This window comes from Notothenia rossii (genome assembly GCF_949606895.1).
Source record: "Notothenia rossii genome assembly, chromosome: 5".
In the NCBI taxonomy this organism is placed as follows: Eukaryota; Metazoa; Chordata; class Actinopteri; order Perciformes; family Nototheniidae; genus Notothenia; species Notothenia rossii.
The window spans coordinates 4,491,113-4,516,544 of NC_136903.1; the positions used below are offsets into that span (position 1 = coordinate 4,491,113).

General features: G+C 41.5%; 4 protein-coding genes across 4 annotated transcripts in view; all 4 read left to right on the forward strand.

Moving 5' to 3' along the window:
- LOC307038456 (E3 ubiquitin-protein ligase TRIM21-like) overlaps nt 1–25,432 on the forward strand; it is an 89,600-nt gene that overhangs the window by 50,167 nt on the left and 14,001 nt on the right. The gene's annotated exons all lie outside the window — the stretch shown is intronic.
- The window catches only part of LOC307038427 (uncharacterized protein), a 93,928-nt gene that overhangs the window by 36,683 nt on the left and 31,813 nt on the right, over nt 1–25,432 (forward strand). The window lies entirely within an intron of this gene.
- On the forward strand, nt 1,190–24,551 carry LOC307038444 (E3 ubiquitin-protein ligase TRIM21-like). The gene is made up of 2 exons (XM_079679840.1): nt 1,190–1,290; nt 22,391–24,551. Exon 2 carries the CDS (start codon nt 22,398–22,400, stop codon nt 24,039–24,041), a length of 1,644 nt encoding a protein of 547 aa, XP_079535966.1. The 5' UTR covers nt 1,190–1,290; nt 22,391–22,397; the 3' UTR covers nt 24,042–24,551.
- On the forward strand, nt 6,006–8,163 carry LOC307038452 (E3 ubiquitin-protein ligase TRIM21-like). The gene has a single exon (XM_079679848.1). The coding sequence runs from the start codon at nt 6,008–6,010 to the stop codon at nt 7,646–7,648; it is 1,641 nt and encodes a 546-aa protein (XP_079535974.1). The 5' UTR covers nt 6,006–6,007; the 3' UTR covers nt 7,649–8,163.

Consider the following 25,432-nt stretch of genomic DNA (forward strand, 5'->3'; position numbering starts at 1 on the left):
TGCTGATTATGGCATACAGCTTAAGAAAACTCAAAAATCCTATCTCAAAAAATTAGAATAGTTCCTGAGACCAAGTAAAAAAAAAAGATTTATAACAGCAAAACACAATCAAACATTTGAAAATGTCCATTAATGCACTCAGTACTTGGTTGGGAATCCTTTTGCACGGATTACTGCATCAATGCGGCGTGGCATGGAGGCAATCAGCCTGTGGCATTGCTGAGGTGTTATGGATGCCCAGGATGCTTCAATAGCGGCCTTTAGCTCATTAGCATTGTTGGGTCTGGTGTCTTTCAGCTTCTTCTTCACAATACCCCACATATTCTCTATGGGGTTCAGGTCAGGGGAATTTGCAGGCCAATCGAGGACAGTAATGCCATGGTCAGTACACCAGTTACTGGTGGTTTTGGCACTGTGGGCAGGTGCCAGATCATGCTGGAAAATGAATTCCTCATCTCCATAGAGCTTTTCAGCAGACGGAAGCATGTAGTGCTCTAAAATCTCTTGGTACACAGCTGCATTTACTCTGGGCTTGATGAAACACAGTGGACCAACACCAGCAGCTGACATGGCTCCCCAAACCATCGCTGACTGTGGGAACTTCACACTGGATTTCAAGCAACTTGGATTTTGCTAAATAAGATAAAAAGATAAAAACATCTATAAACTCTGACTATAAAACACTATTGAAGGGCTTTATACATAATATAAAGCAGGATGTTATTTACATTCAGTGTGTAGGGAATGGAATATTAAATTAAATATAAAATCAGAAAATAGTTTACCTTGAAAAGGAATTGCTGTTTGGTTTAATAGGAAACATAATTGAAGTTGAAGTGAAGGAAGAATAGGAAATTGTTGCCCCTAAAATATCTGTAATAAAAATCTAAATGAATTTAATAATGTTTGCTTTTCTCTTTTTCAGTCACCTGTAGTATTTCAGCTCCAAAACACAGAACCACTAAGTCATTTAAACTCTCTGAGATCGATGGTATTTGTAGTTTTTGCAGCAGAAAGGATTATGGGAGTTGTAGTGTTGGTGAGGTCTCAACCGTTGGAGAAAGAAAGGCCTTGTTGCTCTTGTAGTTCCTCCTCCACTCCCTCTTTGTGACGGGCCACTGAGAGGTGGAGCTACACTGAAATAGGAGAGCTTCAACTTCCCAGAATTGAAAGTGAAAGCTTGTCTGAGCGACACAACAGCTGCACGTCTCTCTGTTTCTCTCTAAAGAAACACTCGACTGAATCCAGCAGCTTTTCTCAACAACACATCAGAATCTCTGCTAAACACTGGTGAGTAAACTACAGAGACAATCACTAACTAAATATTTGAACACGGTTTAGTTTGATCAGAATCTGAGGCTGGTACGTCTGTTCAGACATATACCGAATATATGCCTCCCTCAGACACTTTAAAACCAAAATACATTACATTACATAGTAATACATGTCTTAAGTTCAATAAGACCGAACCACGCCCCTTAGCTGTGATATAATGAGCATGTCGTGTCGAGCACGGCCTGAAGTGAGCTATTGCTTTTATAAAACGGTTACCAAGTGTGGCAATATGAAAGAAAAATACACACTCCAATTTAAATAGTTTTTATTAGTAAATAATGATGTTCAAAATAAAATAGTCCCTCCGTTGCCTTCTGCACAAAACATAGTGCGAGGTGGTTGCTATGCAACAACACTAACAGCAAGCGAACATATTAGACAGAGAGCGTTGATCCATTATTTGGCTGTTTATTTACATTAATGTGTATGTTGCTGTTTATTGTGCATCCACTGAAAAACTGTCCAGCATCAGTAGCATGGCTTACGTGGTCACTTGTATAGGTTGAGGTTGTTCGAGGCTGTTGCTTGGCGTGGCGAGAATATTGCTCCACTTTCTCCGGTCCCCGAGATTGGGCTTCCAGTAGCTCTGGAGAGAGCTTTCGCACCTGTGGCCTCTAACGGTCATAATTTCTCTGCTTTGTTTCAAGACCCGCATCAGAAAGTTTTTGAATGGTGCTACTTTTCCAGTTGGTCTACCTGCTCTTCACGTAGCTCTGCATGTCGTAGTTTAGGTGCTTTTTTTTTCTGGAGATAGGCACTGCTCAATCCACTCCTCCATAGTAAGACCCCCCCGGAGGTCGAAGTTAATCTTAAATGTTTCCATTTTATGCTTTGTAAGTTTGTTTCATAACGGAAGAAATGTAAATATATTTATAAAACTGACAAGTCAAATCAAGCAATCTGATTGGTCGATATCGTTTTTGCGGACCTCTTTGATTACAGATTTGAAAACATCGTTGCTTGCTTTAAAAGTAGCACAATTCATTATGTTAAACCTTCAAAAGTATCTAGATATCCCTGCCCTAATGCCAAAGGAACTGCACACTGAATATGTTTTGCCGTTTGATGTCTATGTCTGGACCGCTGCGTCAAAAAGGAGGGCTTCTACCCCGTTACTTCTCCGCTGCTTTCTTGTTCCAGTATGAAAATCAAACTGCAGGCAGTTTGCTTTTCAGCCCAACGGTATACTGTTTTTCTCAGACGCGGAGGGATACTGACTTGTTGTGAAAAGTAACTTATAATTCTACCTGTGGTATACGCTCAGTATATCACGGCTAAGAACCAATCAGATTGCTTGATTTGACTTGTCCGTTTTATAATATATAGTAATACATGTCTTAAGTTCAATATTAAAAGTACTCAGGCTGCTTTAAAGGCCATGTAATGCATCTAACACAGGTGTTTTTTAACATGTAGTTTAGATATCACCAGAATAAAAATAAATAAAAATGTTTAAAGTTTGGTCATAATTAAATGACATATACGTTAAAAACCGATGTTGGTTCCGAAGTTTGCCGAGTACGCCCCCGATCACTCCCGAACGAGCGGTGACGTCACACGTGGCAAACATTGCCATCTGATCAAATCAGTCCAAATGGCAAGCAACGCGACAACTTCAGACAGCGACAGCGAGAGCGATCATTCAAGCTCAGATTCGGTGGGTTATCTGGATTCAGTTACAGAAGTAGAGAGTGAACCAGCTAGCCTTTCACTTCAAGGCATCTTGCCTTATCAGTACGAGCCTCCTGCCCGGCAATCGAACAACGAGGCAGAAACTTGTGAAAGAGAAGCGGATTCCGCAGCCGGCGAGACTCGAGTCAGCAATACTGAATGGTAAATTCAGTTTTATTTAATTTGACCTGCACTAAATGTCGATCTTAATTTGTCATCTGTTCCTCACACGTCCGGCAGATATTGTTTTTTTTTTAATGTTATGTACAATATTCAGGTGTAGGCTACATGTCAATGCTGTGAAAGCATGCCCACTGCAGATGAATGTGTATGCTGCAGAGAGATCTGGCAGGTGATGGAACAAATAGACAGTTTGCAACCTACTGACCAGATAGCAGAGTCCTGAATCGGGTCGGGTATCCGTGGGTGGGCCTACCCGACGGGTGACCCGCAAAAAAGGTGATTTGCGGGTGGTATTTTTTCAAACGCTTTTTTCCGGGTTCGCTTCTGGGTAAAACAAAGATGATGCGGGTCCGGTTGCGGGTGTTGCATAATAAATATATTTAAACAATAATAATTTAGTTTAATGTTTAAATCCTCAGACCTCTCCTCCGCGGGACCGAGCATAATCATAACCTCTGCAGCGCATCTATCTGCTGCTGAGCGCACCACATTCTGAATGGCTGAGGTGAAGCTCTCTAGCGGAGAATACACAATTTTCAATAACTCTTCTTCAAGAGCGAAATCCAACGTCTGGGAGGCTTTTGGTGTCAACCTAGATGGAGAAAATAAACAACATCCCAGGCTTTTTGAGCCAAATATGCAACTGCGTGTGTTAATAATTGCACGTTGTCACTGCTTATATATGGGTTCGGGTCGGGTTGCGGATCTTGTGCCGGCGGGTCGGGTCGGGTTGCGGAACTAATTGGCAATATGTGCGGGTAGCGGGGCGGGTTCGGTACTGCACGTCACGGGTGCGGGGCGGGAGCGGGTCTTGAAAATCAGACCCGTGCAGGACTCTGCCAGATAGAAGACACCGACGAGAAACCAAGGTGCATTATTAGCCACCCAGGCTTTAGAGAAGGCTGTCTCAGTGTTTGGACACTGAAAATAGCGTATCTTCAATACAAACAACAACACAGAGCAGTTGATGGCCCACTACACCAGTAAGTAAATATTGATTGACTCAACTGCCTATTGCAGCTTTGCTTTCATATAATACTTTTAGTCGCTACAGATATAGTACACTTTTAAAGATACCATTAAACTCTTTCAAGCAGTCAAAAACAGCTTGGCTTTTATTTTTTCTGTGTATGCAAGTTCAATGTATGCTTGGGAAAAGAAACAACTACACATGTGAGGAAATATATAAGAGGTCTATGATTCTGTCAAGCAGTCATGTATAACCTCATATTTATTTTGTACAAGTAAAATACAAATATCATGTTATAAGCCAATTTGTAACCATTGCTACATAATAGTCCTACTACATAACATTTTATTTTTCTCCAAATATATTTATAATCTGTATACTTTTTTTTCATTAGGAAGTATCGATATAGCCTACAGCTTATCGACAGTTTGTACGTTGGTGCTGGGGTGTACTCGGCCCAAAAATCAGAGTCCCGCTGCGTGCTGTAACCGAGATACGGAAGACTTACCCTGAACCGGGAGGCCGCTATCAGGGATTTCAATGGCCAAATCTGTAATTTGACATAAATCATGCAGCTGAACTGGTTAAAATGGTTTCACATGATGTAAATAATTTACAAAGTACATCATTTACAATATTATTTTTCCAAAGAAACATGTAAATATAACAACATTTTCCAAATCACAAGTTTGTAAGATTGTATTAATTTACTGTTTGATAAATAAAAAAGGGTTCTTTTGTTAATTTTTCACTTGTATCATTTGATCTTTATTGCAGTGTACATTAGTCTATTTTGGTATGTGCGAGCCCACAAATAATTAAAAGTGGTAAAAATAATAAAGATATTCAGACGTAATTCATTTTTGGCCTTACTTATTTCACTTCAACTTTTATATATTTCAGTCACTAGGCAAGTTCACTGTACTCTGGTGACATTTAGCTCAAGCTGGCATAACACCTGTAGTAACTTAATTCTGACCCGAGTTTTGTGCACAATCTTCCAGCACCCATGATCAATGTTTATAGCAATCAGGAAACATTCACAGCTCACAACTACACATCGCTTCCCCATCATGAATTGTTAGAAAGTTTAGCGAGGTCCGGTTACACATATGTTGAGCGAAAATAGCGGAAGGATACAAAACAAACAATCTAGACGAGGCTGGTGTTTGCCACGTGTGACGTCACACAGCTGGGTTAATGGCTGGCAAGCTTTTCGCTACCGGAGCGGAATAACACGGGAAAGTGGCACACATTTCATGTTATTTGGGGGGTATTTATGGAAAGAATCATTGATGTTGATATGTCAAATGAAACAGTGGAAAGTGATGAAGCGATTTATTAACACAGAATAACATTTATTTTGGACATTACATGGACTTTAAATACCGTTTTCCCTCTAATAACAATATAAGCAGCTATGTCATATGAGCAGGGTAGCCGTATTATAATATTGATTCATGTGTAAAGTGACAGTCATGCAGGGATCGTTGGGTTTTTAATGGTTTTCCATTTAACTTATTACTTATATATACTTATTATGATTTTACATATTAAAGTGCTGATAAAGACAAGGAACGCTGGGCTTTAGATTTAAGACTGCAACAAAATAAAATATTAGTTTATCATTGTTTTCATGTATTATTATGCAGCAGGCAGTGAGAGGCTGCCTCAATAAATTATGTAAATACAATAAAACCCTTTGCAAAAATAATCTAAAGTAAAGTTTGTGAACTCCTTGACTCTCAGGCTCCAGCTGAGCTAAATGAAACACTTTCAGACTTTAAACAAAAAATTATACTATAACTATATTTAATGTTTTTTCCAACATCTTTGTCCCAGAGAGACATGTCTGCTGCCAGCTGTCTGCTGACTGAAGATCAGTTCCTGTGCTCCATCTGTCTGGATGTGTTCACTAATCCAGTCGCCATACCATGTGGACACAACTTCTGTAAAGCCTGCATCTCTGAACACTGGGATAGAAATGTCCCGAGTCAGTGTCCCAACTGTAAAAAGGTTTTCAACATAAAGCCTGAACTGCTGGTCAACACGTTCATCTCTGAGATGGCTGCTCAGTTCAGACAGTCAGCTCAACAGAAAGCCAGCAGCAGCAGCTCAGAGCAACACATTGTCAAACTAGGAGAAGTTCCCTGTGACGTCTGCACAGGAACCAGACTGAAGGCCCTGAAGTCCTGCCTGGTGTGTCTGGCCTCCTACTGTGAGACTCACCTGGAGCCTCACCTGACAGCTTCACGTCTGAAAAGACATCAGCTGATCGACCCTGAGGAGAACCTGGAAAGCAGGATGTGTGTGAAGCACGATAAACTGCTGGAGCTGTTCTGTCAGACCGACCAGGTGTGTGTCTGCATGCTCTGCACTGTTTCAGACCACAAGACACATGATGTAGTTCCTCTGAAAGAAGGATATGAAGGAAAGAAGGCTGAGCTGGGGAAGACAGAGGCTGAAATCCAGCAGATGATCCAGAAGAGACGACTGAAGATTCAGGAGATGAATCGCTCAGTGGAGCTCAGTAAGGAAGGAGCAGACAGAGAGATAGCAGATGGTGTTCAGGTCTTCACCGCTCTGAAGGAGTCTGTTGAGAGAAGCCAGGCCGAGCTCATCGACACCATCAAAGAGAAGCAGAGAGAGACAGAGGAACAGGCTGAAGGCTTCATCAAAGAGCTGGAACAGGAAGTCTCTGAGCTGAAGAAGAGAAGCTCTGAGGTGGAGCAGCTCTCACGCTCTGAAGACCAGCTCCACCTCCTCCAAAGCTTCACGTCCCTGAACGCTGCTCCACTCACCAAGAACTGGACAGAAGTCAGGGTCCGTCCACCTTCATATGAGGGGACTGTGAGGAGAGCTGTGACTCAGCTGGAGGAGACGCTCAGGAAACAGATGAAGAAGCTGCTTGAGGTGGAGCTGAAGAGGGTCCAGCAGTCTGAGGTGGAGGTGACTCTTGATCCTGATACAGCAAGTCCCTATCTCATCCTGTCTGATGATGGAAAACAAGTGAAACCTGGTGATGTGATGAAGAATCTCCCAGACAATCCAGAGAGATTTGATACTTGTCCTTGTGTCTTAGCAAAGCAGAGTTTCTCTTCAGGAAGATTTTATTATGAGGTTCAGGTTAAAGGGAAGACTGGGTGGGATCTAGGAGTGGTCAGAGAGTCGATCAACAGGAAGGGACATATCTCAGCGTCTCCTCAGGATGGTTACTGGCTGATATGGTTGAGGAATGGAAATGAGTACGAAGCTCTCGACCCTGATGTCCGTCTCTCTCTGAAGTCTCAGCCTGAGAAGGTGGGGGTGTTTGTGGATTATGAGGAGGGTCTGGTCTCCTTTTATGATGTTGATGCTGCAGCTCTGATCTACTCCTTCACTGGCTGCTGCTTCAAAGAGAAACTCTACCCATTCTTTGGTCCCAGTCTGAATGAACGTGGTAAAAACTCTGCCCCTCTGATCATCTCTCCTGTCAATCAAACTGAGTAGAACAACCATTTGGTTTGCTACAGAAAAATTCACTCTCACTAAATGTAATATACTCTTTGTATATGATTGGGTGGGTGCAGTGTACACATATTTGATCTTTTCTGCTTTTTCGATCAAATATAATGTTCTTATGATTAAGAAATATTTGCACGGACCTGAAATTTCTGGGTGTTAAATTCATAACATTTATTTCCTTATCGTTGTATATATACGAAGTGTTTCATACAGCCAAAGATAACTGTGAGAAGAAATGCATCCCTTATTTTATTTTTTCATAATTAAAGTAGAGGTTTCTTTTTGGGTTATAGTTTTAAATATTTGTATTAAAGGGATATGTATCTGGTGAGTTGTTGGTGGTACATTAAGGATTCATGCTTTATTAATATTAGAAGAAGAAATTGTGTCTCAATCTTTTGAGTTATTTTGATTTTATTTGTGTCCAACTCTCTGGAGAATGTTTGTATAGCTTAAAAAAGTCTTCAACAAATAATAAAAAATAAAAAGTTTCAACTGTTTTTCGCTCTATATATTTGTTCAACATTTACCTAAATCTTTTGTTCAAGTAGAAAAACAAATAACACACAATAACTTGAGTATTTCAATATTACACAAATGTATTGTTCTTGTTCACTTGATTTTTGAGATCTAAATGTGTTTATTGTCTATAGTTAATTTTCAATTTATATTTTAGAAACAATAAAATACAATATATGAGTTCCATTTATGAAATAACATATATATTTACAGATGAAACCGCAAAAAAGCAGATGCAGTTAAATGTCTCTAAAATCCCAGATGACATTATCAAAGTACAGTTTACATATTAAAATGATAGATATTAGTGATTCAAAATAAAGTACAAGTAAATTGTTTTTAAAAACATGCACAGCCCTGACTCATATCACGACTCAGGACCGCTATGACAGGCACAGCCACAACTCCTGACCCAGGTGAAGCCTTCAATGCTTAGAACCTGCCAGGCGACAGACACACAACACTCTGGGCAGTCTAAGCCTATAGCAGCAAAACTAAGGGCTGATTCTAGGAAGCCCTTAGTTTTAGTTCAGTCTTAGCCTCCGTCTACACTACAGGCATGAAAAAATCTTGAAGCTGGGCGTGTCTGAAGCTTGGCGATTTTTTGCGAGCAACCAATCACATGAATCTCCCGCCCCCGACATACAAAGCAATAGCAATGTTAAAAAGAAGTAAACTGGATATAAACTCTCCAAACAGGTGAAAAAACTATCAGTTTCACCCACTGTCTCTGCCTCCTCCCTCCATGCCTGGTTCCTCCGGTTTGTATCCCGGTAAATAGTTCCGGTCGTAAAGAACCGGGTGATTTGCTACCGTAATATCTCGTTTGGAATATGAGGAAATGAACTGCGGTCTGGCTCTCCCAGCTTGCACGCGGTTTGATTGGCTGCGCTTGCACTGGCGGGATTTGCATAAACGGGATTTGATTGGCTGATGCCAAGCATCGAGCCTCAAAAGTTGAACATTGTTCAACTTTTGATGCCGATAGATGCTCGTGATGCTTGCAAAGCCATGCCATGCTCCCCACAATGCAGTTCGGCGAAGATTAAAAATCTTCTACGTCACCCCATTCAAGTGAATGGGCGAAGCGTTGAAAGCTTTTTTTGATGCCTGTAGTGTAGACGTACCGTAGGGCTGATTCTAGGAAGCCCTAACTTTGAGCTTCATCAAAAAGCTCATTCTTAGTCCTTGTCTTAAAAATGGATAAGGTGGCTTCCGGTTTGAGCATGTAGAAGGAGGACGCAGTTGCTATCAGCTCCGCATTTTTCATAATATTTTACTAAGATAACGCCGAATTTTATTTAAACTTTGGTACAGACTACATTGATAGAGTTAAACGGAACAATATTGCACACCGTTACGATGAGCAAGGGTGGACGGATCGGTAAAACCCAGCAGCGAATGACTGATTCATTCCCGGGACTCGAGGACAAGCAGAAAATGTCGTCGACGGGGCCTACACAGTTAACGGCTGAGATGCTAGTCATTGAGCTCCAGAAATTGAGCGAAAGTCTTAAGGAAGATTTCAACGCTGCCTTGTCGGAAGCCATGGCCCCGATACTCCCAACACTTGAAGCTATAACCAACACTGTGGCGACTCACACCGCCACCATATCACAGATCGAGAGCACACTGTCTTCCAACTCAGATGACATCGTTAGCCTGCAGCAAGACGTGGCGACCTTGAAGAACCAGCTAGCCTCCGTGTCGGATGATAACTCAGCGCTACACGCTACAGTGGAGGACTTGATATCGCGCTCCAAGCGTCAGAACCTCAGAGTCGTGGGTATTCCTGAAGATATGGAAGGCGCAAACGCTCGGGAGTTTATGTCTCAGTTATTCAAGGAGGTGGCTGGAGATGTCTTACCTGACTCCGGCCCGGAGCTCGATCGCGCACATCGCAGCCTGAGACCCAGACCCAGCCAGGGCTCTCGGCCCATAATTGTCCGTTTCCATCGCTACGTTGAGAAGGAGCAGGTTTTGAAATGGGCCAAGGAACACCGGGAGATGTCCTACCGAGGGCACAGGATCAAATTCTACGAGGATTTCAGCGCCACTGTTGCTAAGAAGAGAGCCGCTTTCAATAATGTGAAGTCCCGGCTTTACAAAAAAGGAGTGCGTTTCGGCATGATTTACCCCGCCCGGCTGAGAGTCACCTTCAACGGTGTGGTCCACTTGTTTGACACTCCCGAGCTGGCTGATCGCTTCTATCAAGAACGCATTCATAAGACTTAAGCTGCCGTGTTTCCATTTCGCTACGGGTTGATTTTACTTTTTTTGATAACTCCGTTGTTGCCTACGGGTGTGTTTTTGCTAGGCTAGGCTAATTCCGTTTAGCCTGCTCACCAAGCCCGTGTTTTTCTGTTTGGACTCATCATTTTTTCCGGGTGAGTGCAGCACTGTCCTCTGCTGGTGTTTAGTCACCTGCCAGCATTTGTTCTGTTGGACTGTAGATCGTTGCCAATTTGTCTGTTCTAAAAACAGAATCGTTCTAGTGGTGTTTAATTTAATTTGATATTGTAGGAGGGGATACCACTGCGTGGTCAACTGGTTGTTTAGCAAAGGTTTATCCTGCTACTCACTTTGCTAACCGCAATGTTGAGCTTAAGGTTTTCTTTGTTTTCATTTGTCCTCAAAGATATGTGTTTTTTCTTTTTTAGTAGAGGGTTATTTTGGGAAAAGGTTGGGTGTTTGCCTAGGGGAGGGTCTTTGTTTTTAATATCTAATGTTACTGGTGTGTATGATGCTTGTCCACTACGCTTGTTATGTTACATATGGTTGATGATTTTAATTAATGACTAACCAGAATACAGGTCAGAGAGGGTCTGTAGGCTCTGTTAGATTTATTAGCTGGAATGTCAGGGGACTGGGAGGACCAATTAAGAGGTCGAGAGTGTTTTCACACCTAAAAAGTCTCAATACTGATATTGCTTTTCTCCAGGAAACGCACCTCTGTGTGAATGACCATGCTAGGCTTCGTAAGCCTTGGGTGGGGCAGGTTTTTCATTCAAATTTCAATTCTAAAGCCAGGGGCACAGCCATCATAATACACAAACGTGTTCAGTTTTCAGCTGAACAAACTATTTCAGATCCCGGAGGGCGTTATATTATAGTCAAAGGTGTGCTATATCAGACCCCAGTGATTTTGGTTAATGTATATGCCCCAAATTTTGATAATCCAAATTTTATGACCTCAATTTTCTCCTCTTTACCAAATATGGACACACACCGCCTCATCTTCGGGGGTGATTTGAACCTTGTAGTTGATCCACAGTTAGACAGGTCATGTCCCAAAAGATTTACCCCTTCTTGTATGGCTCGAGCACTATCCACATTTATGAACCAGGTGGGTTGTATTGACCCATGGCGGTTTCTCCACCCGACTAAAAGGGATTTTTCATACTTCTCTCTAGTTCACCGTGTTTACTCACGCATTGATTATTTTTTTGTAGATAAAGCCCTTCTGTCTTCTGTTGGACTGACTGAAAAAAAAAAAAAAAAAAAAAAAAAAAAAAAAAAAAAATGGATAAGGTGTCTTCCGCCCGAACACACACTGAGAAAACAGATGAGAATCAACCCAAGTCAAACTTGCCTTCTGTGTATCTTAAAAAACAACAGTTTTTTATGTATACATAATTTACGAGAAAGAAAAGGCAACACAGTCTCACTCCCTGAACGTCCAGGAGCGACGCTTGGTCAGGGTCCTTTGGCGTGCAGTTGTGACACGCCGAGTCTCCTTCAGCTTCATAAACGGACGCAAAGAGCTTTCAACTGATTGCAATGTATTCCCATCGGCGGCGGTATTTGACGCTCAGGGAAGCACCGCATCGGTCCATGTCGGCGGCAGTTAAATGGAATGTGAGCGTCCATTCCCATTGGATAACGGAGGATTTTGCACCCGGAAGTAAGTATTCTCTTTACTGTCGATTGATTTTACATTGATATCTGCACTACTCATCAACTCAAAAACACCAGATTATCCTTGTTAATTAAACAACATTGATTGGTTTAAATTGTGTACGATGCTTTTGTGTTCCACTGGATCACTCTCTTCATTGTTTTATTTTGCTTTCAAGGAACATACAAATACCTCAAATGAAAGGTGAAAACGTGAGAAAGCTATAGAACAAAAGAAATACGGGTAAAGCAAATTAAATGCAAAGCTGTATAATATAATAAATGAGTCTTCCCATGATTTATCTCTGAACCATAGAATCAAAACCGTCTTGTGCTCGTTCAAACTTCAGAGCAACTCGTGAACTTTCTTTAAAGACAAAAAAGGAGTTGGGTTTTCTCACCTCAGATGATGTTACATCCATCTTCCTCCGGCCAGTGGACGCTGTGTTCGATCTCTGCTGATAACGCCAAATCACAGAAGGTCTTAATAAGCAGAGGCGGTGATGGATAAGATAAGATCCAATCTTCCTATTCCAACCCCAAAAAACTATTTTCCATCTTCTCCACCCTCTTGGACCCCCCCAAAGCCCCTTCCCCCTCCTCCCTTCTGTCAAGCGACTTTGTTAACCACTTTGAAAAAAAGGTTGATGATGTTCGTTCTTCTTTTTCTGACTCACCTTTACTCACTGCTGGGTCACCTGACCCTCCCTTCACCCACACACTGACCTCCTTCTCCCCTCTCTCTCCAAGTGAGGTTCTTACCCTCATTACCTCTGCCCGTCCTACCACCTGTCCTCTGGACCCTATCCCCTCAAACCTCCTTTAGACTATCGCTCCTGATATTCTACCGTTTCTCACCCATTTCATCAACACTTCTCTAACTTCTGGTCACTTTCCAAACAGTCTCAAGGAGGCAAGAGTAAACCCTCTCCTAAAGAAACCCACTCTCAACCCGTCTGATGTTATAAACTACAGGCCTGTCTCTCTCCTCCCGTTCCTGTCTCAAACACTTGAACGCGCTGTCTTTAAACAACTCTCCTGTTATCTCCATCAGAACAACCTTCTGGATCCGCACCAGTCTGGTTTCAAGGCAGGTCACTCAACAGAAACTGCTCTCCTTGCTGTCTCTGAGGAACTGCACACTGCTAAAGCAGCCTCCCTCTCCTCTGTCATCATCCTTCTAGACCTGTCTGCTGCATTCGACACGGTGAACCATCAGATCCTCCTTCGCACTCTCCAAAAACTTGGAGTTTCAGGCTCTGCACTTTCCCTCCTCACCTCATACCTCAAAGACCTACAGGGTAACTTGGAGAGGGTCCGAGTCCGACCCTTGTCAATTAACTACAGGGGTCCCTCAGGGCTCTGTTCTTGGTCCCCTCCTCTTCTCCTTGTACACAAACTCGCTCAGAGACCCAGGTCGTCGCACACATCTCTGCTTGCCTAGCAGACATCTCTCGGTGGATGTCTGCTCACCACCTCAAGCTCAACCTTGACAAGACTGAACTGCTTTTCCTTCCGGGAAAAGATTGTTCCACTCTTGACCCAACAATCAACATCGGCCCCTCTGTTTTTTCCCCGACTCAGACTGCAAGGAATCTGCGTGTGATCCTAGATAACAAACTGTCCTTCACTGAAAACATCGCTGCTACAACCCGCTGCTGCAGATACACTCTTTACAACATCAGGAGGATACGTCCCCAGCTGACCCAGAAAGCCACGCAGGTTCTGGTCCAGGCTCTCGTCATCTCACGCCTAGACTACTGCAACTCCCTCCTGGCTGGTCTACCTGCATGTGCCATCCGACCTCTGCAGCTCATCCAGAATGCAGCGGCTCGTCTGGTCTTCAACCTTCCTAAATGTTCCCACACCACACCGCTCCTCCGCTCCCTTCACTGGCTTCCAGTAACTGCTAGAATCCACTTCAAGACACTGGTACTTGCGTACCATGCTGTGAATGGATCTGGCCCTTCCTACATCCAGGACATGGTTAAACCGTACACCCCAGCACGTGCACTCCGCTCTGCATCGGCAAAACGGCTCGCTGCACCCGCACTGCGAGGGGGACCCAAGTTCCCATCAGCAAAAACACGTGGGTTTGCTATCCTGGCTCCAAAATGGTGGAATGAGCTCCCCATTGACATCAGGACAGCAGAAAGCTTACACATCTTCTTCAGACTGAAAACTCATCTCTTTAGACTCCACTTCCAGAGATAGAATTACTAACAAAGCACTTATATACTAATAAAGGACTGGCTTATCTAAAGCCAGTTGAGTAGCACTTGAAATGTTTTAGCTCTTTGAAACCTGATGTACTTATATGATTCTGTTTTCTTCTAGTTTGTATCTTGTTGGTCGAACGCACTTTTTGTAAGTCGCTTTGGATAAAAGCTAAATGTAATGTAACGTTTGATTTAATTACATTAATTAATGTCTAAGTTGAAAATTACAATAACTATTTTATCTGCTACTGTGTAAAGGGAATACTTCTGTTAAAATCACCTTATTTGTTTATGCACTTTTGTTCATATAACAGTACTTTTAAAATAAAAGTGCGCGATACACTACTTTAAAAAGTATTATTATTGTTACTACTTTTCTGTTTACTGGGATACAAAAGCATGTTGCTGTTTTCTGTACGTCACAGATGTTTTGATCTGGTTCTCCTTAATTGTATGAACTAAACTGCATTGTCAATTACGATTTGAGGTTACCATATTTGTTTGTTTTTGGCATATCACCAATGTTTCTAATTAGTCCGTGGAAACCAAAAGCTGTGTTGTGTTTTCCATCCAGCCATAACTTATTATATAATGTGATTATTGAAAGCCAAACCATATTGTTTCTAAACATTAACAAGTAGTGTTTCAGTGTTTTCAACAGTTGCATTGTGTTTAAACCTGGAACTGTAATAAGGGAGAACATAGTTTACTTTAAAAAGGAAATGCAGTTTAGTTTAATAGGAAACATAATTGTATGGAAGAGAAAGGAAGCTAAAGTGAAGGAAGTAGAATATGAAATTATTGCCCCTAAAATATCTGAAATACAAATCAAAATCAAGTTAATAAAGTTTGCTTTTCTCTTTTTCTGTCAAATGTAGTATTTCAGCTCCAAAACACACAACCACTAAGTCATTTAAACTTTCTGAGATCGATGGTATTTGTAGTTTTTGCAGCAGAAAGGATTATGGGAGTTGAAGTGTTGGCGGTGTCTCAACCGTTGGAGAAAGAAAGGCCTTGTTGGCCCTGTAGTTCCTCCTCCACTTCCTCCTGGTGACGGGCCACTGAGAGGTGGAGCTACACTGAAAGAGAAGAGCTTCAACTTCCCAGAAATTAAAGTGAAAGTTTGTCTGAGCGACAGAACAGCTGCACGTGTCTCTGTTTCTCTGAAGAAACACTCGACTGAATCCAGCAGCTTTTCTCAACAACACAGCAGGACTTATTCCAAACACTGGTGAGTACACTACAGAGAAAACATTAATACAAACATATTTGAACAAGGTTTAGTTTAATCAGAATCTGAGGCTGGTACGTCTGTTCAGACATATAGTGAATATTAGGCCGTATAAATGTGTCTTTCAAGATAATTCTTTTTACATTTAGACTTAAGTACAAAGCAGGTTTAAAACCAAACCCAGTGACTAAACTCTGGCTAGTGAAGTTTAGACAGGGTAACGTCACAGCTAGCATTAGGTTGGGCTCATTTCCGGACCTGTTTCCTGTATGAACTCAAAGCCTCAGCTCTGCTCAGACAGGAAGTGCTACTCAGCGCCGCAGCCAGGGAAAATGTTTAACTTAAATATTATATATATTTTTTCTGCAATCCTGATTCTCCTCTTTATCCTCTTTGTCCAAGCTGACACTCTGACACTTAGTAATACATATAAATCATACCAAAATACATTACATTATATAATAACACATGTCTTAAGTTCAAGATTAAATGCATGGGCGGCACCAGAGATTCTCTTTTGGGGTTGCTGTGGGGTAGCTTGACGTTTCATAGAGGGTGCTCAAACATTCAGGGTTTCCCATTGAGGTACCAGGCGCTACAGTGACAACACTCCCCACACGCACATACCGTACACAGTACACCTGTGACTGTTACAATGAAGGCTCGATAATCAGCTCAGGGCATATAGGTGTAAGCGGGGGTAAAGTGCTATTTTTTTATAAGTGGGGGGCGGACCTCACCTCCTCTAGGGGTGTCCAAGGGGATGGTCCCCCGGCAAGATTTTTTTTAAATATTGAAGTTAAAAGCATCAATCTGGTGCACTTTGAGAGCAAAATTAAGATATCTATGGATACATCTCTCAACACTCATATGAAACAGAACTGTAAGCAGATTTACTTTTTCTTTATGTATATTTTACTAATCACTCCCCTTTTAAATTCTATTCTTGTTTTACTGTCATATAGTATTTCATACCTGTTTTTCATTTATTCTCTTATTTTTTTATAACTATAATGATCATATAGACAAGTTTACGCGCCAAAACACGGGTAGCGCCATGACACTACACAAATGCACTTCATTTCCGCCGGAAGTCTTTTGCACAGCGTCTGTCGGTGTAAACCGATGTAAACAGTCAGACGGGCACTGGTGTAAACACAGCGATTTCGATGCTAACAGTGATGCTAGCTTGGGAACACGATTCTACTTCTTTGACTGGAGATGGCGTTACTCTCCCCCACCCGAATTCAGTGCAAAACTGGGAGGATAACATGACGACGTGGCCCAGCATAAAACCAAAATAAACTGCCTTATTTAGGTCATGCCCACAGGAGCCAACAGTTGTCTGTTGTTTACATAATGCACAATTTACATGATCTCTTTATGCTGTGCAATATATCATATGTGCCTGTACTGTTTGAGTGAAAATAAAGTTTGATGTAATTTCATTTCATTATTGCACTGTTATTGCATTATTGCATTTCATATGTTCCTTAGAGTGCTACAATTTCTTTTAACACAGTTCATCATTCATATTAAGCTCATACTGTACATAAATAACACTGAATTAATTAATTGTTGAGAGGAAACTAAAGAAATGGCTTCAACAAGAAAGATCACATGTTTAATCCTAACAGGTATTACAAATTAAAATATAAAAGCAGCCCACACAATTACATCACTATGAAAATATTCATATATAATATTAAAAAATACAATGCATGCAGTATTTGTTGTGTTTATCTGTATTTAATGAACAACATGGCTGGGTGCTGGTTTGTGGTCGTAGCACTCTCTATCTAACCACTCGTTCAGGTGCTTTCTCGAGTGATTGCAACCAACTACCGCACACGTAGTTCCCGAACCACTTTTCTTCATGTTGTAATTGTTATATCCTCTTTGTCTCTGCGATATCAGTGCTTTGTCGGCACAACGGAGCTAGCTAGCAAAACAAACCCAGTCCGCCAAAACGGAAGTGCATTGCATCGAAGGGAGGAGTTCAGGATGTAGAGCGGAAACGGCTCAATAACTTGTGTATAAACGTGTGCCTTGCAAATACTTGTTTACATAAATGGTGATCAAACTGTTTGAGACCCACTGAGATAACTTAGACTAAAGTTAACTTTCTAAACACTCAGAGAGTCCTTTACCTCACTGAGCTGACGTTATCTGACAGGAGAGGATTTTCCCTTCACCTTGTTGTCGAAACAGCTTCTAATATCCGTTAGTGCAGCTAGCAAACCAGATGCTAACAACAACAATATCCAGTACCGGTGCTCTCTCTCTCTCGCTCGCTCACTCGTGCGCTCATGCCTGATCTCACCAGAATGCGTGACTCCACCACGACTCCTTAACACCGCATTGCGTGGTGGAGTCACGAACTTTGCTACATTTACGTGTCTGCACCACGCAAACAACCCCAATGTAAAGTGAATGAGGCTCTTTTGTCGTGGTGCACACGCATTTCTACTACGTCCTGCAGTGAGCTTTTATTCTATAGAACGTTTTTAAAATCAACTTTATAGCTTATATTAACTCACGGGAGGCTTCTTTTATTTTATTTGTATTCATAATAATTTGTATTTTTTGTCAGAATGTAGTATGGCAACCCTGTCTCCTAAAAATTACGTTCCCACAGAACTAAACTGCATTCTCAATTACGTTTAGCTAGAAAAGTATTTTCTCCCACGTTACGTTTCTTATTAATTACTCGTTATTCTCTACTAATAGTTAATTAAAAACTGTATATAATTGCTATTTTGCACATCCCTTTCAAGATTTCCTAAGGTTTATTGACATATCATATACACAACTACAGTGTAGTTATGCAACAGTGCATTACAAGGCATCTATCAATATGTGTGTATACCTCCACCATTAAACTGTCAAATTCTGCACATTTCTTATTCTATCTACATACGTAAGAGTATAATTAATGTGTATAATATCAGTTAAAATTAAAGCTACAAGCAGCATTGAGCGGGGCTTCGTCGCTCCGCAGGCTGTTGTCCGCACGTCGACGTGTGTGTCTAGGTGTCTCGAGGACTCGGCCGTTGGCAAACGTGGGAAGTTTCAGGCAGATCGGATAATGTCTTTGAGTTACAGCAGTAACACAAACGTTGTGTTTGATGGCGGGTGATATGTCACCATGGCAACGGCATTTGATGACACCCCATAATATGCTTAGATATGTTGAGGGCCGGACAATTAGCCATCATCTGAAGTCTGGTGCCGCTTGGACGATTTTCCATTGAATTGCGAGAACACCAGGTTTATTTGCGAGGGATCTGTCGCCATGGCAACGGCATATGATGACATCCCATAATTGACATAGAGCTGTTGAGGGCCGGACCATTAATGATAGTCTGAAGTCTGGTGCCGTTTGGACGATTTTCCATTGAATTACGACAACACCATGTTTCATGGCGAGGGATCTGTCGCCATGGCAACGGCATATGATGACATCCCCTAATTGACATAGAGCTGTTGAGGGCCGGACCATCAATGATAGTCTGAAGTGTGGTGCTGTTTGGACCATTTTCCATTGAATTACAACATCGTATTTTTTGGCGAGGGACGCGTTGCCATGGAAACGGCATACGGTGAGATCTCAGATTTCACTTAGAGCTGTTGAGGCATTGACCGGTGATATAAAAGTGAAGATTTGGGGACGATTGGACCGTGTCCATTGGAGTTACAGCGACACCGTTTTTAATGGCGAAGGATCCGTTGCCATGGTAACGCCATATTAAGTAACATCAGATTTGACCTAGAGCTGTTCAAGGCCGCAGTGTTATCCATCATGTGAAGTTTGGTGGCGTTCAGAGTATGTCAGTTGGCGTTATGACATCATCATGTTCCATGGCGAGGGATCGCCTAGCATCGAGCGAACGCAAACTTCGGCGCCAAATCACGGCTATGCCGTGCGAAAAACAATAAAAATACGTGATAACAATTTGCCGCCCATGTCTCGAGATAAAGTCGGATAAAGTCCCGAACGCGATACAAAATTTGTACGGAGGACGCCAAATTCAAAATGGCCGACTTCCTGTACGTTATTTTATACCCCTCCAAGAGGCTTTTTTGTCCGTCTCTGCACCCTAGATATGCGTAGCGAGTTTCGTTTGTCACGTGAAAGTTAAAGTGGGGGGAGTTTATGTTAAATACGGAAGTGGGCGTGGCCTACGCAATTGATGACTTCCAAAGAGAAAAGCAAGAAAACTCGGAATATAGTATTTTTATTATTTTTTTTAAATGTTTTCGGATATCATATCGCATTAACATCATATCCCAACATGCATTGCGGCTAAAACATCGAATCAACGAGCTTCAAGCGGAGGATCTTGGGTAATCTGTTCAGTGGGTGGTTTGTGGCTTGTGGTGTGTATCGCTCAAAATGTCCCTTACAGGCCTACGTCTGTTTGCGATGACTTTATTTACGGCTAAAAAGCCCAAGATTATAGAATTAAACGAATAAATTAAAACAAGGATAATTGTGTGTTATTGTCGAGTAAATAACAGTGTGTTATTTAGAAAAGAATAACAAATTAGAAGGAAAAAAAGATTTAAAAAAATACAGATTTCAGTATTTTGAGGCTCTGAGCCCCATTTCTTTTCCTCACAGATGGCAAACAAAGTCTGACATTATACGATTTAAAATAAAAACAAATACATAAAAAGATAAAACAGTGGCATGTAATTTACGTTAGAATAAATAGAACGGTTTTGAATAATAGATGAGAATAAAATCTACGTCACTTTACAGCCCCGCACACTTTTGGGGAAACTAACGCTGTCATTTGAACGGCGATCAAGCCTGAAGCCACAGAGATCTTCTGTTACTGTCCTTTCTTCTTAGAGGAAGTTCAGAAACACGTAACTCTGGATTTGTTTTAATGTTTGAGGTGCAATAAACGACACAGCAGCTTTTTAGCATGTTAAAACTATTATGTTCTGCCTCGCTCATGAGAGTAACAGCTGGAGAAATTACAGCCTCGCCTACTGATTTCAAATATGTGCTCGAAAATGATATTTATAAATCACTATTATCATTATTATAAGCAAGACAATAAATGGCAAAGATATGTAGAAAATAAACGTATTTGAGATACGTTTATAACGAACGTAACGTTCCCCAACATGTTTTTATAGGGCGATGCAGTTAAATGCTGGTTACCATAGTGACAAACGGCTCGTTGGCTCCAACAGAAGAGACGCACACCAAACTGAGCAACGATAAACTGAATTTGATTAAAGTTAGTTACAAATTAAAAGTACAATGATGTATGGAGGATGGAATTAGTGATAACTATGAGGATACATTTACATCAATACCTCAGACTTCAGTATTTACTAGCAGGGTAAGAAGTACTGTTGGGGCAGAACCTCTGCTTCGCGCGTTCCTCTATGAGTTTGTTTTACAAGAAGGAAAAGTCAAAGCACCAGGATAAGGGTTAAACAATAATCTGCTTTAATGGTAGGAACATACAATACATCATCCAATCACCTAATCACGAAGCACTCTGCAACAGCAGCTTCAGAATGCAGAATGCTCCGGCTCTGGTTCATCCAGCCGGAAAAGGACTTACCATTACAGCAACAGGAGGAAAAGAGAACGAACTGAGAGAAAACACAGGCTTTCATACTAAAAACACAGGAGGAGGTGTGTGGATGCTTCCCCCAGAGGTCATCTCATTGGGAGAGACCAACACATGGCCTGTCGTACCCAATCAGCGCGACGCAGCAGAAGAAACCCGGAAACAAAAAGTCTCTTTCAGTTTGACGAAAACCAGATACCTTTTGGTGTCTGGAACGAACCGGCTCTAAACAACAAGTTTCCTTATCTTATTTCACATCTTGCAGCCAGCACACACACACATTCCCCTTTATGGCTCTTTGTCTCTGTGGCCATCTTCCCCCCCTCAGGTTATCACACACAAGTTAAAAATATGTTTTAAGATATAGTTGTTATAGTTGGCTAAATATACGTAATACATGTAAATGACCTTCATATCAATAATAACGAGGAACACATGACCTATGCTCTTAAGCAGTATTAGAGATGCTTTTCAAATAGTCAAACTTCACACAGGCCCAGTATAGAGAACACACTCATTTGTCCTGCAGCCTTTCCAGCCATTTGAGCTATTGTTCACATCTTTACTTCAAATAAAAGGTTTCACATTGCATATTTCCAGCTTCCTTTACACATACTGTTATTATTAATACAAAGTAATTAACCACACACATCTATTTAAAACAAGTAGATTTCCCTGTTAATTGACATGCTGAAAATCTTAAGAAGAATGTCTCCTGTCATCCACAACTGCTCCTTTTTCATACAGAGTAATAAAACATGTTTAAGCTCATTTCTCCACAATGTTTGAAGCCATTCAGTACCCACACATGAAAGAACAGAACAAAGAAATCAAATAAAACACCAACACAGATATGGTTCAGCAATAATCACATCTAGCTGCTGCAATAGACACCCTTCTTTATGGGTCTACAGGAAACGAATCATTAACTTTAACAAGACTTCTTCTTGGTATCTGCTAGGCAGAAGTCACTCAATGCAGAAATCACAAGTTTAACACACGTTCTATATAAGGTGACATTAAAATAAATATACCAGATTGAACTTTCCTGCCATAACACGTTACTTTAATCCTTCAAATAATTCAAATAATACTTCAATACATGCATACATTGGCTTGGTGAATTCCAATAACTAACACTGAACTGCACATCGGGCTCTTCTCCACTCAGTTACTATTTGTACGGAATTCAGGAATATTCATAGTTTGATTCTTTTTAAACAAATAATTATACTATAACTATATTTAATGTTTTTTCCAACAGAGTAGACATGTCTGCTGCCAGCTGTCTGCTGACTGAAGATCAGTTTCTGTGCTCCATCTGTGTGGATGTGTTCACTGATCCAGTCGCCATACCATGTGGACACAACTTCTGTAAAGCCTGCATCTCTGAACACTGGGATAGAAATGTCCCGAGTCAGTGTCCCAACTGTAAAGAGGTGTTCAACATAAAGCCTGATCTGCGGGTCAACACTTTCATCTCTGAGATGGCTGCTCAGTTCAGACAGTCAGCTCAACAGAAAGCCAGCAGCAGCAGCTCAGAGCAACAAGTTGTCAAACCAGGAGAAGTTCCCTGTGACGTCTGCACTGGAACCAGACTGAAGGCCCTGAAGTCCTGCCTGGTGTGTCTGGAGTCCTACTGTGAGACTCACCTGGAGCCTCACCTGACAAGAGCAGGTCTGAAGAAACATCAGCTGATCGACCCTGTGGAGAACCTGGAAAGCAGGATGTGTGTGAAGCACGATAAATTGCTGGAGCTGTTCTGTCAGACCGACCAGGTGTGTGTCTGCATGCTCTGCACTGTTTTAGACCACAAGACACATGATGTAGTTCCTCTGAAAGAAGGATATGAAGGAAAGAAGGCTGAGCTGGGGAAGACAGAGGCTGAAATCCAGCAGATGATCCAGAAGAGACGACTGAAGATCCAGGAGATGAACCGCTCAGTGGAGCTCAGTAAGGAAGGAGCAGACAGAGAGATAGCAGATGGTGTTCAGGTCTTCACCGCTCTGAAGGAGTCTGTTGAGAGAAGCCAGGCCGAGCTCATGGACACCATCAAAGAGAAGCAGAGAGAGACAGAGGAACAGGCTGAAGGCTTCATCAAAGAGCTGGAACAGGAAGTCTCTGAGCTGAAGAAGAGAAGCTCTGAGGTGGAGCAGCTCTCACGCTCTGAAGACCAGCTCCACCTCCTCCAAAGCTTCACATCCCTGAACGCTGCTCCACCCACCAAGAACTGGACAGAAGTCAGGGTCCGTCCACCTTCATATGAGGGGTCTGTGAGGAGAGCTGTGACTCAGCTGGAGGAGACGCTCAGGAAACAGATGAAGAAGCTGCTTGAGGTGGAGCTGAAGAGGGTCCAGCAGTCTGAGGTGGAGGTGACTCTTGATCCTGATACAGCATATCCCAACCTCATCCTGTCTGATGATGGAAAACAAGTTAAACATGGTGATGTGAAGAAGAATCTCCCAGACAATCCAGAGAGATTTGATACTTGTGCTTGTGTTTTAGCAAAGCAGAGTTTCTCTTCAGGAAGATTTTATTACGAGGTTCAGGTTAAAGGGAAGACTGGGTGGATTCTAGGAGTGGACAGAGAGTCGATCAACAGGAAGGGAGATATCTCAGCGTCTCCTCAGAATGGTTACTGGCTGATAGTGTTGAGGAATGAAAATCAGTACATGGCTTGTGCTGGTCCTTCAGTCTGTCTCTCTCTGAAGTCTCAGCCTGAGAAGGTGGGGGTGTTTGTGGATTATGAGGAGGGTCTGGTCTCCTTTTATGATGTTGATGCTGCAGCTCTGATCTACTCCTTCACTGGCTGCTGCTTCAAAGAGAAACTCTACCCATTCTTTAGTCCCGGTCTGAATGAAGGTGGTAAAAACTCTGCCCCTCTGATCATCTCTCCTGTCAATCACACTGAGTAGAACAACCATTTGGTTTTCTACAGAAAGATTCACTCTCACTAAATGTAATATACTCTTTGTATATGATTGGGTGGGTGCAGTGTACACATATTTGATCTTTTCTGCTTTTTCGATCAAAGATAATGTTCTTATGATTAAGAAATATTTGCACGGACCTGAAATTTCTGGGTGTTGAATTCATAACATTTTATTTCCTTATCGTTGTATATATACGAAGTGTTTCATACAGCCAAAGATAACTGTGAGAAGAAATGCACCCCTTATTTTATTTTTTCATAATTAAAGTAGAGGTTTCTTTTTGGGTTATAGTTTTAAATATTTGTATTAAAGGGATATGTATCTGGTGAGTTGTTGGTGGTACATTAAGGATTCATGCTTTATTAATATTAGAAGAAATTGTGTCTCAATCTTTTGAGTTATTTTGATTTGATTTGTGTCCAACTCTCTGGAGAATGTTTGTATAGCTTAAAAAAGTCCTCAACAAATAAAAAATAAAAGGTTTCAACTGTTTTCCGCTCTATATATTTGTTCAACATTTACCTCAATCTTTTGTTCAAGTAGAAAAACAAATAACACACAATAACTTGAGTATTTCAATATTACACAAATGTATTGTTCTTGTTCACTTGATTTTTGAGATATAAATGTATTTATTGTCTATAGTTAATTTTCAATTTATATTTTAGAAACAATAAAATACAATATATGAGTTCCATTTATGAAATAACATATATATTTACAGATGAAACCGCAAAAGCAGATGCAGTTAAATGTCTCTAAAATCCCAGATGACATTATCAAAGTACAGTTTACATATTAAAATGATAGATATTAGTTATTCAAAATAAAGTACAAGTAAATTGTTTTTAAAAACATGCACAGCCCTGACTCATATCACGACTCAGGACCGCTATGACAGGCACAGCCACAACTCCTGACCCAGGTGAAGCCTTTAATGCTTAGAACCTGCCAGGCGACAGACACACAACACTATGGGCAGTCTAAGCCTATAGCAGCAAAACTAAGGGCTGATTCTAGGAAGCCCTAACTTTGAGCTTCATCAAAAAGCTCATTCTTAATCCTAGTCTTAAAAATGGATAAGGTGTCTTCCGCCCGAACACACACTGAGAAAACAGATGAGAATCAACCCAAGTCAAACTTGCCTTCTGTGTATCTTAAAAAACAACACTTTTTTATGTATACATAATTTACGAGAAAGAAAAGGCAACACAGTCTCACTCCCTGAACGTCCAGGAGCGACGCTTGGTCAGGGTCCTTTGGCGTGCAGTTGTGACACGCCGAGTCTCCTTCAGCTTCATAAACGGACGCAAAGAGCTTTCAACTGATTGCAATGGATTCCCATCGGCGGCGGTATTTGACGCTCAGGGAAG

What these genes read in the sequence shown, in the direction of transcription:
- LOC307038444 (XM_079679840.1), top strand. Translation starts at nt 22,398, where the DNA reads ATGTCTGCTGCCAGCTGTCTGCTGACTGAAGATCAGTTTCTGTGCTCC.
- LOC307038452 (XM_079679848.1), top strand. Translation starts at nt 6,008, where the DNA reads ATGTCTGCTGCCAGCTGTCTGCTGACTGAAGATCAGTTCCTGTGCTCC.